Below are 14,352 nucleotides of genomic sequence, written 5' to 3'. Positions count from 1 at the left end.
GAGAGACTGGCATTCACTAGCCAGGGTCTAGCCAGGAAAGGCATCATTGAAGTGATAAAAACCCACAGTGAGAAACTGAGGCCACTGCGTCTCTTCCACTGGGCCCTGGCACGATGGAGTCTCTGCTGAAGCTAGACAGGGCCCCGTGCCATCCTGGCAGCTCCGGTAGGGCAGTAAGGCTGACCAAGGGTAGGAGAGATTGCAAGCCCAGGATTTGAGCCCGGGGTTCTCTGGCTTGGCTACCCCGCCCTGGGAGTGGCAGGGATGTACCCTGCTGGCTTTGGGGATGGGAAGTCCAGCCAGGCGTCAGAGAGCCCGCCACTTTGAGCAGGCCAGACAGAGGCAGATGGAATTTCAGCCCAGTTGTATTTTTGACTGGATGGGCTGGGGGCCAAGCTGGGCAGGCACACACAGGGCGGCATGCACACTTGCACTACTTCTGCCCCACCACACGCCTCAGGTGGAGGAGTCCAGCGACCCTGGGCTAGTGAATCACTTTGGGCTTCTCTGGGTTGTGGCTGAGCTTCTGTAAAGTCTTCTTGATGCGCAGGGCGGTAAGGCGAGCAGAGGGGTTGGGATACCAGCACTCCCGCATCATCTGGGCCAGCCCGGAGAGGACCTGGGGGGGAGGGGTGAGAGACAGACAGAGGAGTCAGGAAGATGGAAAGGAGGCAGAGGGAGAGGAAGCAATGGCTCAGTGTGGGAGACATAGCAGGAGAAAGGCCAGGCCAGGGGGGAGAAAGGCAAGAAACGAAAGAGAACAGAAGGGAGAAGGCAAGGGTGAGGAGGGGAGGATACATGGAAGAAGAAAGATGGAGAGTGAGAAAGAAGGTGGCAGCAAGCCAGCAGGAGAGCCCACCCTGGTGAACAGCCTCTGCTGCCCGAGACCTGGTGCACAGGGTACCGTGAGTGACCGAGAGTGTGGCAAGGGTGGGCCTCTGTCCAGGAAGGAGCCTATCCCAAGAAGTTCAGTGGCCCTTGGATGTGGCAGCCTGTCTCCTCTGGCTCCTGAGAGTGAGTATGTGCGTGTGCATAGGAATGCATCTATGTGGCCTCTGATGTATACATGCATATATTCATTATCTTTCAGTAAAAATTCACTGAGTGCGTCCAGTTACTAAATTAGAAATACTAGAGTGAGAAGTAGGAGGGGCTTCTTGAAAGAAGGGGGGGTAAGAGAGGAGAATGAGGTGGATGTGGTCAAAATACATTATGTTTGCATGAAAGGAGAAATTTATATTGGGTTTTGTTGTTGCTGTTTTTCAAGACAGGGTTTCTTTGTGTAACCTGTAGACCAGGCTGGCCTTGAACTCAGAGAAATCCACCTGCCTCTGCCTTCTGAGTGCTGGGATTAAAGGTGTGCACCACCACTGCCTGGCTTGTTTTTGTTTTTTGAGACAGGGTTTCTCTAGTCACCCTGGCTGTCCTGGAATTCACTCTGTAAACCAGGCTGGCCTCGAACTCTGCAGATCCACCTGCCTCTGCCTCCGAGTGCTAGGATTAAGGCCTGTGCTGCCACACCCAGATCTTTTTTTTTAAATTTATTTATTATATATACAGTGTTCTGCCTGCATACCAGAAGAAGGTACCAGATCTCACTATAAAGGGTTATGAACCACCATGTGGTTGCTGGGAATTGAACTCAGGACCTCTAGAAGAGCAGCCAGTGTTCTTAACAGCTGAGCCATCTCTCCAGTCCCTCACTCAGCTATTAAAGAGATTTTTAAAGGGCTACATAGTAAGACTCCTGTCTCAAAAAAAAAAAAGGTAAGCTAAAAAACAGAATTTTTGTCCTCATGGTACCAAGAGTCTGCCTAGATGTATATGTGTGTATGTGTCTGAGAGTATTTAGAAGCGCTTATATTATATTAAATATATGTGTATATATGTAATGTATGTTTTTTTATATATACTTGTATTGCTTTGTGTAAGTGTGGACTATCTTGAAAAAAATCAAAATCAGCAAGAAAAACCTGATAGGAGAAATTTAGCAGAGGCCTTCTGATTCTCATGGGTAAGGAAAAAGGTTCTAAAAATCTTACACTGACCAGAAGGTCCAAGAAGGGTGAGTGATTCACAAGCCGGGTGTGTAGGGGGAACACCCAGGACACCCAAGATCTATCCAGGAAGCACAGGATCCTGAATCCAGAAATCCCAGCTGAGAATCAACCTCAACGGGGCCCCAGGCCAATCCCAGCCCAGCTGCAGCCCATCCCCCACAGAGGCAGCCCATCCCCCACAGAGGCCTTACCGGATCTGCGGCCAGCCGGTTAGGAATGGTGGGGGTCTGTTGGTCAACACACACCACCTTTTTCATGTCTTCAAAGCTGGGGTCATTAGGTACCATGTCATAGAAGGGCGGCCTGTAATCCTCCACAATGCCTGGAGGTTCGAGGGGGATAGTGTGATCACTTGAGACTTAGGGAGACCAGAGAGCACCCAGGAGAAAACTTTGCCCCGCCTCTGTCCCAAGGGACCTGGAGCTAAACCATATTGCTGGCTAAAGGTCCGATCCTACAATGTAATCCCTGTCCTACAATGTAACAATTGTACCTAACACAGAATTACTATGTATGTTGTACTTCCCAGGTGGTGTTTGCCTTAATAGGCACATGACACACTTTCCTACTAGTCCTCATGGTAGCGCTATGCTGTGTGTGTCCTGGATGAAGAGACTCAAACTAAGAAGCACCGGACACAGGTTGCCTAGCCAGTCACAGCAGACTCAGGACTTAAAACCCATCTTAGCTTCCTAGGCAGGATCGCATTTCCATCGTCCTCAGCTGTCTTCCATACCGGACCTGGGTAGCCTGGGTACCACTCCCTGACTGGTGATACTGACGGCTGGTATTCCAGAGCACTTCCTGTGTGCCAGGCAGGGTCCTTGGCGCTGGGCATGGACCTCACAGCAGCCCGTAGGGACTGTAGCACTGTAGTTCTCCTTATTAGCCAGAACAGTAGCTCTAAAGACAGTGACTTGTCTCTAAGGATCAACAGGTAATGAGCGACTGAAGGCCAAAATCCTACACCAAATCCCATGCTTCTGAACTCTCAGCTACATCTATGGTAGGGCTGAAACAGGGACAAAGGACAGAAAAGACACCTCTCCTAAGAGGAAATGATTTATTCCCTGGTCCATAGTATCTAATCTACTCCCTATCAGGGAAGGCTCATCCCTCTGCAGACCCCACAGCTAGCAGCGTTCCCACCCCGTGTTATCCCAAGGGCACTGAAACAGGAGCCCTTTTGAAAGGTATATCTGTGGGGTCAGAGGCAGTCCCGTGCCTCTTCCCGCTTCCCAATCCCAGGCTGCTTTTGTGACCATGTAGGCCACAACTTCAATGAAGCCTTCACCAGCTGTTCTCCCCATGGCGGTCTTCCAGGCCGCCCCTGTGCCGCTGGCGCCCTAATCAGTGATTTGCAGAGGCTTGAGTGAGTCTAATGAGCCTTTAATCAGTGCCGGGGCTGACACCAGATTACAGTGTTTATAATGCGCTCGGAGTCTGTGTGGGGCTGACAGAGCTTCCCCTCCGCCCAGGGAGCCCAAGGCCGATCCACCAGTCCTTCCTTTCCTGCCTGTAGCCAGGCCCAAGAGTTCTTTGGTTTAATCGAGGTGCCCCTTCTCTAGCTCCAGCCTCACATTGCTGACTAGCGGTTCATGCCCAGGGACTGGAACCCCTGGAGACTCTAGGAGAGTGAGGACACCTGGGTCTCTGCTATCAACAAGTGACCACTGAGGAAAGATGAAGTTGCAAAAGGCTGGCTCCTGGTGGATGCCCAGGAAATGACAGCATCTCTGCTCCCAGGAAGCAGGGCTCTAGTCTGGTCCAGGGATTGTCCTAATCATCTTTCTGGACTCCTGGCAACCGTGGTCATGGACAGCCTAACATTGCAGCGGTCAGCCTGTGCTCCTCCATCTACCCCGAGACTGAGAGGCCATCAACTCGGGCTGCACAGGGCAGCAAGCACAGGGCGAGGGCTTCTGCCAGCCTTTCCCAGTTAAGGCCTCCCACGGCAATCGACTGTCATAACGAGGCTGCAATAGGCAGGCAACACAGATACCAGATAGTTTACGTGTGAGCAAAGAAGTCAAAGAATTAAAGGTCAACATTTAGTTGTCACGTGACAGAGGACACTGGCCCAGAGTCAGGTGGCTGGCTTAAGTCCTGCAGCTGCCTCTAGCCAGCTATAGCCCTGCCTCTTAGACTCTGCTTTATAAAATGGAATAGTATTACACAGCGCTTTTTCACGATGACCGCTAATATTTAGCTCTAGGCACTGTTTGTTATTTTGCTTCTTTCATTCTTTTTTATTTTTATTTCTTTTTTATTTTTGTCAGGGTCTCTCTGTAGTCCTGGATGATCTGAAATTCACTATTTATATAGACCTGCCGGCCTTGAACTTGGGGCAATTCTTCTGCTTCCTGAGTACTGAGATTATTAAGTGTGGGCCGCTAAGCCCAGCTTCTAGATATTGTTCTAAATACTTAATTTGGATCATCTCTGTGACTGCAGCAAGCATTCTACCACTGAGCTGTATCCCCACCCCAGCTCTGAATACTTATGGGATTCTTGTTTATTTATTTATTTCTAACTCAAGACTTCAGGGCCAGATCGACACCCTCACAGGCTCAGAGGAACCTTAAAAGTCCTTCTGTGCTGAACTAGTTGATAAACAGCAGTAACGGAATGCTGGGAGAGTTAGTCTCAAACCCTGGGGTCACAGGTCACACACCCACCTCCCATAACCCCCCACCACCCACCTGTAAGGAAGCCCAGTCTCTATCTATTACACGCAACACACACACACACACACACACACACACACACGCACGCACGCTGCATATGGTGGGCCCTCACCATTGATGATGGTCCGCCGGGTGATCTCCCACAGCACTAGGCCGAAGGCCCAAACGTCCGTCCACTTGTATGACTCAAAGCAGTCGGTTCGGATCTGTTCATCCAGCACCTCGGGTGCCATGTATCTCTTGGTCCCCACTCGGGGGTTGTTGCCGATGTCCAGGTAGTCACTACCCTGGGAGTGCATCACAGCCAGTCCTGTGGGTATTTGGCTTGTCAGTCTTCCAGGGCACCCACAGAGGACGGCCACTCCCATCCAGGGGAGCCCGGGCTAGAGCCAGATGCAGTGAGGACAGAAACAGACACAGAGGAGCAAGGCAATAGAGACCTGTCCCGAGTCGGCCTGGAATACAGACAGAGCCAGAGGGGAACTTCTGTCCCATGTACCCTTTGCTTTATACAGCTCTCAAGGTTCCCAAGAACCCAAAGGCAAAGTAGGCATTATGATGCCCATTTCACATGGTAGAACTTCAGGCAGGTTGGGAGAAGTCAGAGTAAGGCGTTCCTGCCTCCCCGTCCCCTTTCTGGAAGTAGAGTAAATGGCAGAGAAGTCTGGGCTGGAAACAATTTGTTTGTTTTGAGACACGGTTTCTCTGTGTAGCCCTGGCTGTCCTGGATCTCACTCTGTAGACCAGGCTAGCTTCTAACTCCGAGATCCACCTGCTTCTGCCTCTGCCTCTGCCTCTGCCTCCTGAGTGCCCCAGCTTGGAAACAGGTTTTAAAGCGCTAATTCTCTCCCCCACAGAAACAGGCAGAACTGAGCATGCGAGCCCCACCCACCCGTGAAGCTCCGCCCCTCCAGTCCTGCTCACCCAAATCTGCAATGCAACATTGCAAGTTGCTCTTGACCAGCACATTGCGGCTCTTGAGGTCACGATGGGCAATGGCTGGTTTGCCTTGAGTGCCAAAGATCTCTACATGCAGGTGTGCCAGGCCACAGGCCGCGGACACGGCTAACTTCAGGGCCAACTGGGGCTCCAGCGTCTGCCTCTGCAGAAAGTCATAGAGGGAGCCGTGCTCGTGGTAGTGGGTGATGAGCCACAGCTGCGTGCTCGAGTTGCGCGAGGTCATGTCAGAGGCGATGAAGCCTGTAGGTCAAAGGGTGTGATTCCGTCAAAGCACCGAGGAGGAAGGAGTGGCGGGGGTGGTGAGGGGAAGCTAAGGCTGAGGGGCTCAGAAGGGGGGAGGCAGAGGTTGATGACATGGCTGGAGGCAGAGGTTAAAGGTTGAAGGGGTTTGGGAGTCACTTAGGGTTAGACCAATGCCCAGCGTTCTGTCTATTCCAGTCCTGAGCTAAGGGGCTTGGGTCATTTAGGCCTGGAATAGTAGACGTGTCCCCTCCTTGCCTAGGATGTTGTCGTGCCTAAGCAGAACTGTGTTGTAGATCTCCGTCTCCCGGAACCAGGACTGTTCATCCCGTGAGGAGAAAATCTTGACAGCCACACTCTCGCCGTGCCATGAACCCCGCCATACCTCGCCATATCGGCCCTTTCCTAAGCCAGTGACCAAGGGAAGAACAAGGGTCACACACTAGACACACAACAGTCCTAGAAGCCCCACCCCCAACCTTGAATGCTGCAAAGACACCTTCTGCAAATCCTGAATTTATTTTTTGACTTTTTTTTTTCAGACACGTTCTCATTGTGTGTCACTGGCCAACTTGGAACTTGCCATATAGACCAGGCTGGCCTTGAACTCACAGAAATCTGCCTGCCTTTGCCTCCTAAGTGTTGGGATTAAAGGCATATGCCACCACATCCAGCTTTTAAACTTTTTAAAATTACATTTATTTATTTGTATGTGTGCATGTGTTTAATGCACACGGGCTAGGATCACATATGTAAGTCAAAGGGCAACCATGGAAGACGGTTCTCTCCTTTCATGAAGTACATACCAGAGTTAGGTTTAGGCCCTCACCTTCTGAGCTATACTGCTGTCCCCAACCCGAATCTCTACAGAACTTAATCCACGCCGGGCGATGGTGGCGCACGCCTTTAATCCCAGCACTCGGGAGGCAGAGGCAGGCGGATCTCTGTGAGTTCGAGACCAGCCTGGTCTACAGAGCTAGTTCCAGGACAGGCTCCAAAGCCACAGAGAAACCCTGTCTCGAAAAACCAAAAAAAAAAAAAAAAAAGAACTTAATCCACATCCTGCCCCAGATTTGAGCTACCCTTAGGTTATCAAAACTGTCCTTGCAGAAGAACCTAACCTTGACGCATAACCAACCCGTGTCCTGCCCAGTGGAATCCCTTATTCTGGTCCAGGCTGGCCCCACTTGTGATCCTGGAAGCCAAGAGCTTCCCGATCTCTCCAGGGTTACCGGAGCCTTTAGTCCCTGGCTACTCATTGCTTACCCACACACTCCACCAGTGCGACCTGCCGGGCTACTGTCCTCTGCACCAGGAAGGGGAGTCCCGAGCCACTGCCCGTGGTACAGTCGCTGTCCAGGAAGTCCTAGGAATACCAAGTAGCCACTGAGTGTCTGCCCATCAGCCACAGCCCCTTTCTCCACTCCCTACCTCTGTCCCACTGTTGGGGCACTGCCTGATTCTCACTGCCATCTTTGGGTGACCCCCTGATACTGGTGCTCCTGTTTACATACCCAACCCCCAGGTTGTCCCAGGTCCATACCCCCAACATGCTGTCTCCCTGTTCGGACGCCTTCAGGATGAGGCTGGACTCGCCCAGGTCACTGTGCAGACCCTGCTGCTTCTCCTGCCTTCGCCGGACATGCCACAAGCCCAGAGCACCCAAGGCCACCAGGACTAGCAAGGCCAGCACGGGACCCAAGATCAGAGGCAGGTGGGTATGTGTTGGCCCCTCCGAAGGAGTTGGGGTGGCTGGGAAGAGAGGGATATTGAGTCCCAGCTCCACCAGGCCAGTTCTCTTGACCCTGACGGTTAGATCCCAGCATCCCACCTCTGGAAGAGCCTCTGGACGTACCCTCCAGCACCAAGGACACATTGTGGTTGCAGAAGGATCGATAGCAGCAGTGGTGATTGAAAGACTCTGTGGGGCGTCCCAAACAGAGTTCCTGGTTCATGTTCCCACAGCCCCGAGAGACCTGGGGGTGCCCGCCCTGTTCACGAACCAGCACCACTGTGCACCATGCCCCCTGGCAGATTGGTTTCTTGCAGTGTGGGCTCTCACAAGTGCAGTTGACCAGCCGATCCCTGGAGGCCTTTACCACACCTCCTGGAAGACACAAGAGAAATCCAGGCACTTCCTCCTACCATCCTGACCCTTCTGATTTCACAGGCAAACCCTCAGGTTAATGCCATCCCTTGCTGTCCTTCTCTAGGAGCCTTACCCCCAGCCACACAAGCAGTGGAGACTGTGAGAAGCCAGCTTTGGTCTACTGCCTGTGCTGGGATTTCTTCTCCCTTCTACAGGTCCTGCTCTGGTCCCAGACTCTCCCTGTTCACACCCCTACTGCCTCCACCCAAGATGTAGGTTCTACCCAGCAAGGAACTTCAGCATACAAGTCAGTATCATCAAGATAAAGAGATTGGAGCTGGTGAACTAGTCCATAGGAACCTACCCTCTACCCTCCTAGGCTCCTGGGGAACTAGTCTATAGGGGTCACCCTCTGCCCTCCTGCTAGGCTCCTGTTCTCAGCTCCTCAGATCCAGCCCCAGCCAAAGCTGAGCTGAGCCCAGACGGCCTTCCTCCATTCAGGTCCCTGGTTTCCACACTGCCCCTCCCATACTCACCCTTGGTTAGGCCCAAGGCCACCAGCAGCATCAGAAGGCCCTTTCTGGGGATCTCTGAGGTCATGGTCCTTGGAGATAGGAGCAGAGATGCGGTGAGATCTGCAAAATGTGACAGCTGTGGGTGACCAAGGTCCCCTCCTACCAGGAGGAAATCACTGGGAGTATTTCTGGGGGGAGGCAGGGAAGCCACCTCCCCACTCCTACGTCTGACTTTAGGGCAGGGCCTGCAAGGGAAGTCCTGCTTCACTTCCCCATGGAAACCATCTGTTGGGGGTGAGGGTAGAGAGCTGTGTTTAAATGATGTGAGCCAGAGGGCATCCCAGCTCTGTGCCCCACTGCCGGGTTCTGACAGGAGCAGACTGGGGGGTGGGCAGCACAGACGGTCACAGCTACAGTGGAAGAACACGTCTTTCCTAGCTCCCCTCTGTCCTCTGCCACTTGCCAACCCCTCCAGTCTCCACCCCTGCCCACCCTTTCCCAGTGCCCCCCACCCCCATGCCTGGCTGCTTCAAACATAAACAGGCTCCTGTCTTCACTTCCTGCCATTCAGGGTCCCGCCAGACCGGCAACAGGAATCAAGATTGTTTAGATTGAAGTCTGGATAGGACGGGCTGGAGTCACGCATAGCAGGGAGCCCAGGGCCGGCTCCAAGTAGAACAGGGTCTAAAGGGGGCACCTGGAGCCGGGACCTTACAAACCACCAACCCCAGCTCCAGTTTTATGATCTTTTAAAGTTTCATTCATTATTATTGTGTCTGTGTTTAAGGGCCCCTGTGCCGATGCACAAGTGTGGAGAATCAGAGGACAATTCTGTGGAGTTGGTTCTCTCCTCTTACCTTTACATGGGTTTTGTCACCAAGTTTACGTGGCAAGCATCATCACCTCCTTAGCCATCTCTTTGTCCCGCTCCCCTCCCAGCTCTGGTTTTAGAGGAGAGAGTCAGGCCAGGGGAGGAGACTGGCCAGGCTCCATTAGAATTGTCTTGGAGTAGCAAGAGTGGAACACGAGTCTAGAACCCCTTCACCACTCTTCCTTCTCTGTGTCCTGAGCCAGTGGTGTCAGCCCCTGCCTGCATCCCCAGGCTTGGAGCAGCCATGCACAGCCTGCCTATGTCTAGGTGGAAAGAGTCTGTTCCCCCTCAGAGCCATCTGCCCCCCCTTTTGTCCTGGGAAAGGGTGTGGGAAGAGTCGGTAGTAATGGGAAGTGAAACACATTTGGGCCTTGCGAAGTTGCCTGGTGTTTGACTCTTCAGAAGTTGGATGATCACTGGGGAGAAGGGTATTCTGGTGCATGAATGAAACTCAGGACCCAAATCAACTAGGACTTTAGGAGCTGTACCAGCCTTCCCTTCACCAAGCCTCTGGACCAGAGGGTAGGTGCTGAGGCTGCGCAAGAAGGGCAGAAGTCAAAACACAGACTGTCTGAACAGCAGACGTACAGGCTGAATCTCCAGCTAGGGGAACTAACACAGAGAGTGACTTACGATAAGACATGAGAAGGGCTGGACATACGTGTCCCCTGTGATGTGTCATGAGAAGGGCTGCACGTACGTGTCCTGTGATGTGTCATGAGAAGGACTGGATATACAGTCACATAGACCACAGAGGCCCGTGTCCAAATGTTGGTACCAAACGAAGACCCAAGATGCTGAGGCTTTGGGAGCAGGATGTCTAGGGTCAGGCTGGGGGGCTTGGTGGGTCTTTCTGGCTAATGGCAGCCCTGGCCTTCCTGCCTGGGTTTCCTCTGCTCCAGAGGCCCGGTCTGGGGGAGGAAATAGAGACCTGGGCTGTTGCAGCTGTGTCCCAGCCTCAGCCTGACCTCCTGCCTATTGCCCCTGCTAGAAGCCAGTTAGGAGTCTGATAAGCACTCTGCAGGGGTCCTGAGGATAAATGCTGAGGGCGTGTCCTGAGGCCACGGGCAGGAAGCCATTGGTGGCAGACTTCACCTGCCCAGAAAGTAGCTAGGGAGAGACCATGAGATGGGAACCGCTAGCAAGGAGACATCCTGGGACATGCTACCAAACTTCTGCCTCCCTAACTGCCCCCATGTACCCCTTGCCACTCTACTGCTTCTTAGAACTTTATGCAGCGGGTTAACTAAGTAGATCCTTTGGTGTGTCACCCTTTCAGTCTGTCTGAGACCAGCCAGAAATGTTCTTTGAGCAGGGTACAGTGGTTAAGGTGCCTGTGATCCAACACTCTGAAGGCTACGACAGGAGGATGGGGGAATGACAAATGAACAGTTAAGATGCTGGGGGCCAGCCTCGGTTACATAACAAGACCATAACTCCAAAAATCAAGAAAGAAGGGGATGAATAAATAAATAAAAGCATGTGTTTGTAAACAGTTCCCCAGGGAATTTGGATCCATCTGGGATCAGATGCACCAGGTTTAGAGAACGGTGTCCGGCACAGAGCCAAACCTGTCTCCTTTGCTTCCATTCTTTCCACATTGCTGGCTGGGTGGACGTGGGCCACAGAGGGACACGGGACCCTTAGCTCCTCCTAGGTGCCTCCCCATCTCTCTGGGAAGAAAGCGAGCAACACAAGACCAGGGACTTGGTGACGCTGCTGCATGAGGGTGAGCATGGGTGTGGGAGAAAAGAACGTGCTCTAAACATCAGCAGCTTAGGGTACGGTGGGCAGTCACGTGGAAGCCACTCTTGCTCCAGCCCTGGGAATGGGATGGCATGGATCAAGTCCCACCTCAGGTTAAGAAGGGGGCAGGGGCATAATCTGGATCTTAGGGTTGTCTTTTACTCCTTAGCAAAATTGCATGAAAGACGTGCGTGGACAGAAACATTGCTGCTGTGGGCCAGAAATCACAAGTATTAGACGACTTTCAGACATTAACTTAAGGCAGGGAAATCATAGCAGGCAAAGCGTTCTTGCTCTTACTCTACGGGGAACTGAGCTCTCCGGCTCGTCTCTGCAGAGCCTCACAACACTCCTACAGGAAGTGGGTGCTGAACATGACTGGGTAAACATGAGTGATGGACAGCAAGTCCTTCCTCAATCATTGCTCTTCCTATTTGTCTGGAGTTAGGTGAGCCCAGGACAAAGGTATCTCCGGTCTCAGCAGACATTAGCAATCTGTCTCCCTGGTGTCACTGACTGGTGCTCTCCTCGGGTTTCATTACATAGTGTCGTTGTGGCCCAGAAACTGTCTGTTCTTTGCCAGATTTCCCAGTGTTTGAGCCTCAGGTGTGTGCCTGGATGGTGGCTGTCAATCTTTTCCCTGCTTCCACCAGCAGCAGGACTCTCCCACACTGACTGTCCCAAGGCAGAAAAGTGTTGTGAGAAGACCCAGCCGTTCAGATGGCTGCCTTCAGCATTTGCCTGCATGGTCTATCAACACGATGGTGGTGGGCTATCGCAGAACAAGCCTGGGTTTTAGAGTCTTAGGCATCTGCAAAGTGGTACAGTGCAATGGCCCCCCCTCATCTGAGGTAAGGTATCCCCAAACCACACTGACAGGGCCAAACTGCACGTCCTGTTCCTCTCTACTCATAACAAACCTATAATAAAGTTTAACTTGTGTGTTGGGCACAGAAGACAGTCATATTAATGAGAAAATACTTTGTCCTTGAACTTAAAGGAAGCGCCTTTAGCTTCTCCTTGGTGTATCTGAGCCGTCAGCGCCGCTGCACTTGTGCTTTGGGCCGTTAAGTGAAATAAAGGTTACTTGATCATAAGCACAGCAATACACAGTCAGCCTGATAACACTGACAGCTACTAGGTGACTAACAGGCAGGTACCGCACACAGCATGAATCCATAGACAAAGACATGATTCATATGACCAATGAGATGGGGACGATAATGAGATCTCACTACACTCTGGAGGCAGTATGGATTTAAACCTTAAAAACCCCTTCTTTCTGGAAGCTCCTATGAACTATTTTCACACCGCAGCTGACTGTCAGTGACTGAAATCCCCAGCAGGGAGACCGGCAGATAGAGAAGCCTCCTGTGGAGTACAGGGGTTGACTCTGGCTGACCAAGCCTCCACTACCTTCAGCTATGGGGTTGGCACAAGATCGTGAGCCATTCCCGGGCAAATGCAGAGTGTAACTTGGCAGTAACTTAAGTTGGCAGGTGTGAAAGATGCACTTGGTGTTACTGAAAGGTCAACCATCGTCAGGTGTGGTGGCACAGACCAGCGCTTAAGGGCCTCCTGAGGCAGGAGGATTGAGAATCTGAGGCCAGTTCTGTCTCAGAAAGAACAAGCCAGCCATGATGTCTCCTGGTCTCATTGACCAAAGCCTGAAGCAGGCTTCTCTTTCTTCTACAAGCTGGGCACAACGATCTCCCATGCTACACAGAATACTACATGCTACAAAGAAAACTACATGCTACATAGAAGGATAATTGAGAAGACAGGTAGGGGGACAAACAGTAGCGGGGGTCAGAGAGGACAGACCCTGACTCTCACTGAGGCTGCTCATAAACAGAGGAGTGTGCCTAAGAAGCTGTCAGCTCCAGAAGACCTCTCCAGAATGGGCTGACAGTCTAGGATCCCAGCCTGGGGAAAGGCTAGGATTCCCTTTGGCCTGGATGTAAAGGACACCCACGGCAGGGGAATTTTATGACCATCTAGGGTTAAAGGTGAGATTTGGGACATGGCCTTGTAATGACAAGTTCCTGAAGCAGGAGCTGGTCTGGAAAACGTGGGCTCGGTGAGGAGTTTCAACGGCATGGGGAAGTCACCCATAGGTCAACCCAGCACCCTGGAGGGGCATGAGAGCTCTGGGAGGGGAAGAATCCTTGGAATGGATTGGAAATGGGTAAGGGAAGCTAAAGGCCTCAGGACACCTAGCAAGAGTAAAAGTTTTTGATTCCCCATCCGAATTTGTCCAGCTCCCTCCCATTCTCAGGTATGTGTCCACAACCCAGGGACTGCTGGCTCTCTTATTCAGTTAAAACTGAACCCTCCTTGCACGAATCTCAGAGATCTCTGAGAGGTCGCTGAGATCTGCGCGAAGGAAAAGTCCACTGAGACCAGGGATGGGTCACCCTGCTCGGCCCAACGCGACCTCGACTCACCTTTGGAAGGGCGGCAGGACCCCCGCCTCTCCTCCCCAGAGGCGGCTGAGATCTCTCGTCCAGAGCCGGTCTGGAGCCAGGAAAAGGCTCGGTCCGCGCAGCTAGCGCGGCGGCCTCCCGGGACTGGGAAGGGGCTGGAGCAAAAATGTTTCTTATTCTAGCTTCTTCCTGCCTGGCCCGGCTCCACCACTCCCTCCTAATAACCCGTTTCCTATTGCCCAGCACGCCTCCCGGCCGCAGGGCCCGGCGCTCCAGAGGGCTGCAGACCTCAGTGCGGCCGCCCCAGCCCCCCACCCCCGAACTCTGGCCTTAGGGTCCCGTGGGTCCTGGGCAGGCCCGCGGGGACCCAGCCGGTAGCCGAAGCATCAGCCTGGGCCCCTAGAAGGGATGAGGGAAGCGCTCACGGAGAGGCAGAAACCCGGGTTCTGGCTCCAGAGGGAGCAGAGTGGGCACCTGGGGAGGGACCTGCCCTTACCTACCTTACTCCAGGTGCTCAGGGAACAGCGCAGTGAGAGCTGAGTTTGGACTGGGAGGGTTTGGTCAGTTGGCTCCGCCCTTTGGGATTCCCCAGGAGGCCTAACTCTTTCTGCCCCCAAGCTCTTGCCCCTTCGCCCTTAATACTTTCATTCCGTCCCTCTTCTGCAGTCCTGTCCAATGTTCAGCCGAGGGCTAAAGAGGTTCAGCTTGGTCCAGATAGTCTTAAGGGCTTGACAGTTGCCCTCTCCATCAGTGGAGGC

General features: G+C 52.8%; 1 protein-coding gene across 1 annotated transcript; it reads right to left on the bottom strand.

Moving 5' to 3' along the window:
* Positions 1–349: 349 nt before the first annotated feature.
* Acvrl1 (activin A receptor like type 1) lies at positions 350–14,148 on the bottom strand. The gene is made up of 11 exons (XM_075960709.1): positions 14,095–14,148; positions 13,616–13,749; positions 8,573–8,671; positions 7,803–8,054; positions 7,491–7,699; positions 7,214–7,313; positions 6,206–6,352; positions 5,672–5,947; positions 4,860–5,057; positions 2,252–2,382; positions 350–619 (listed from the first exon to the last, which is right to left on the bottom strand). The coding sequence occupies exons 3-11, from the start codon at positions 8,634–8,636 to the stop codon at positions 485–487; spliced, it is 1,512 nt and encodes a 503-aa protein (XP_075816824.1). The 5' UTR covers positions 8,637–8,671; positions 13,616–13,749; positions 14,095–14,148; the 3' UTR covers positions 350–484.
* Between the last annotated feature and the right edge of the window lie 204 nt (positions 14,149–14,352).

Source organism: Microtus pennsylvanicus, chromosome 2 (genome assembly GCF_037038515.1).
Source record: "Microtus pennsylvanicus isolate mMicPen1 chromosome 2, mMicPen1.hap1, whole genome shotgun sequence".
NCBI classification, from domain to species: domain Eukaryota; kingdom Metazoa; phylum Chordata; class Mammalia; order Rodentia; family Cricetidae; genus Microtus; species Microtus pennsylvanicus.
This window is presented reverse-complemented; position numbering and strand designations above follow the sequence as displayed.

What these genes read in the sequence shown, in the direction of transcription:
- Acvrl1 (XM_075960709.1), bottom strand. Translation starts at nt 8,636, where the DNA reads ATGACCTCAGAGATCCCCAGAAAGGGCCTTCTGATGCTGCTGGTGGCC. An exon ending in GGCCTTGGGCCTAACCAAGG is followed by an intron (nt 8,055 to 8,572) that starts GTGAGTATGGGA and finishes TGTGTCTTCCAG; the next exon opens with GAGGTGTGGTAAAGGCCTCC. An exon ending in CCGGCGGACCATCATCAATG is followed by an intron (nt 2,383 to 4,859) that starts GTGAGGGCCCAC and finishes TCGAACCTCCAG; the next exon opens with GCATTGTGGAGGATTACAGG.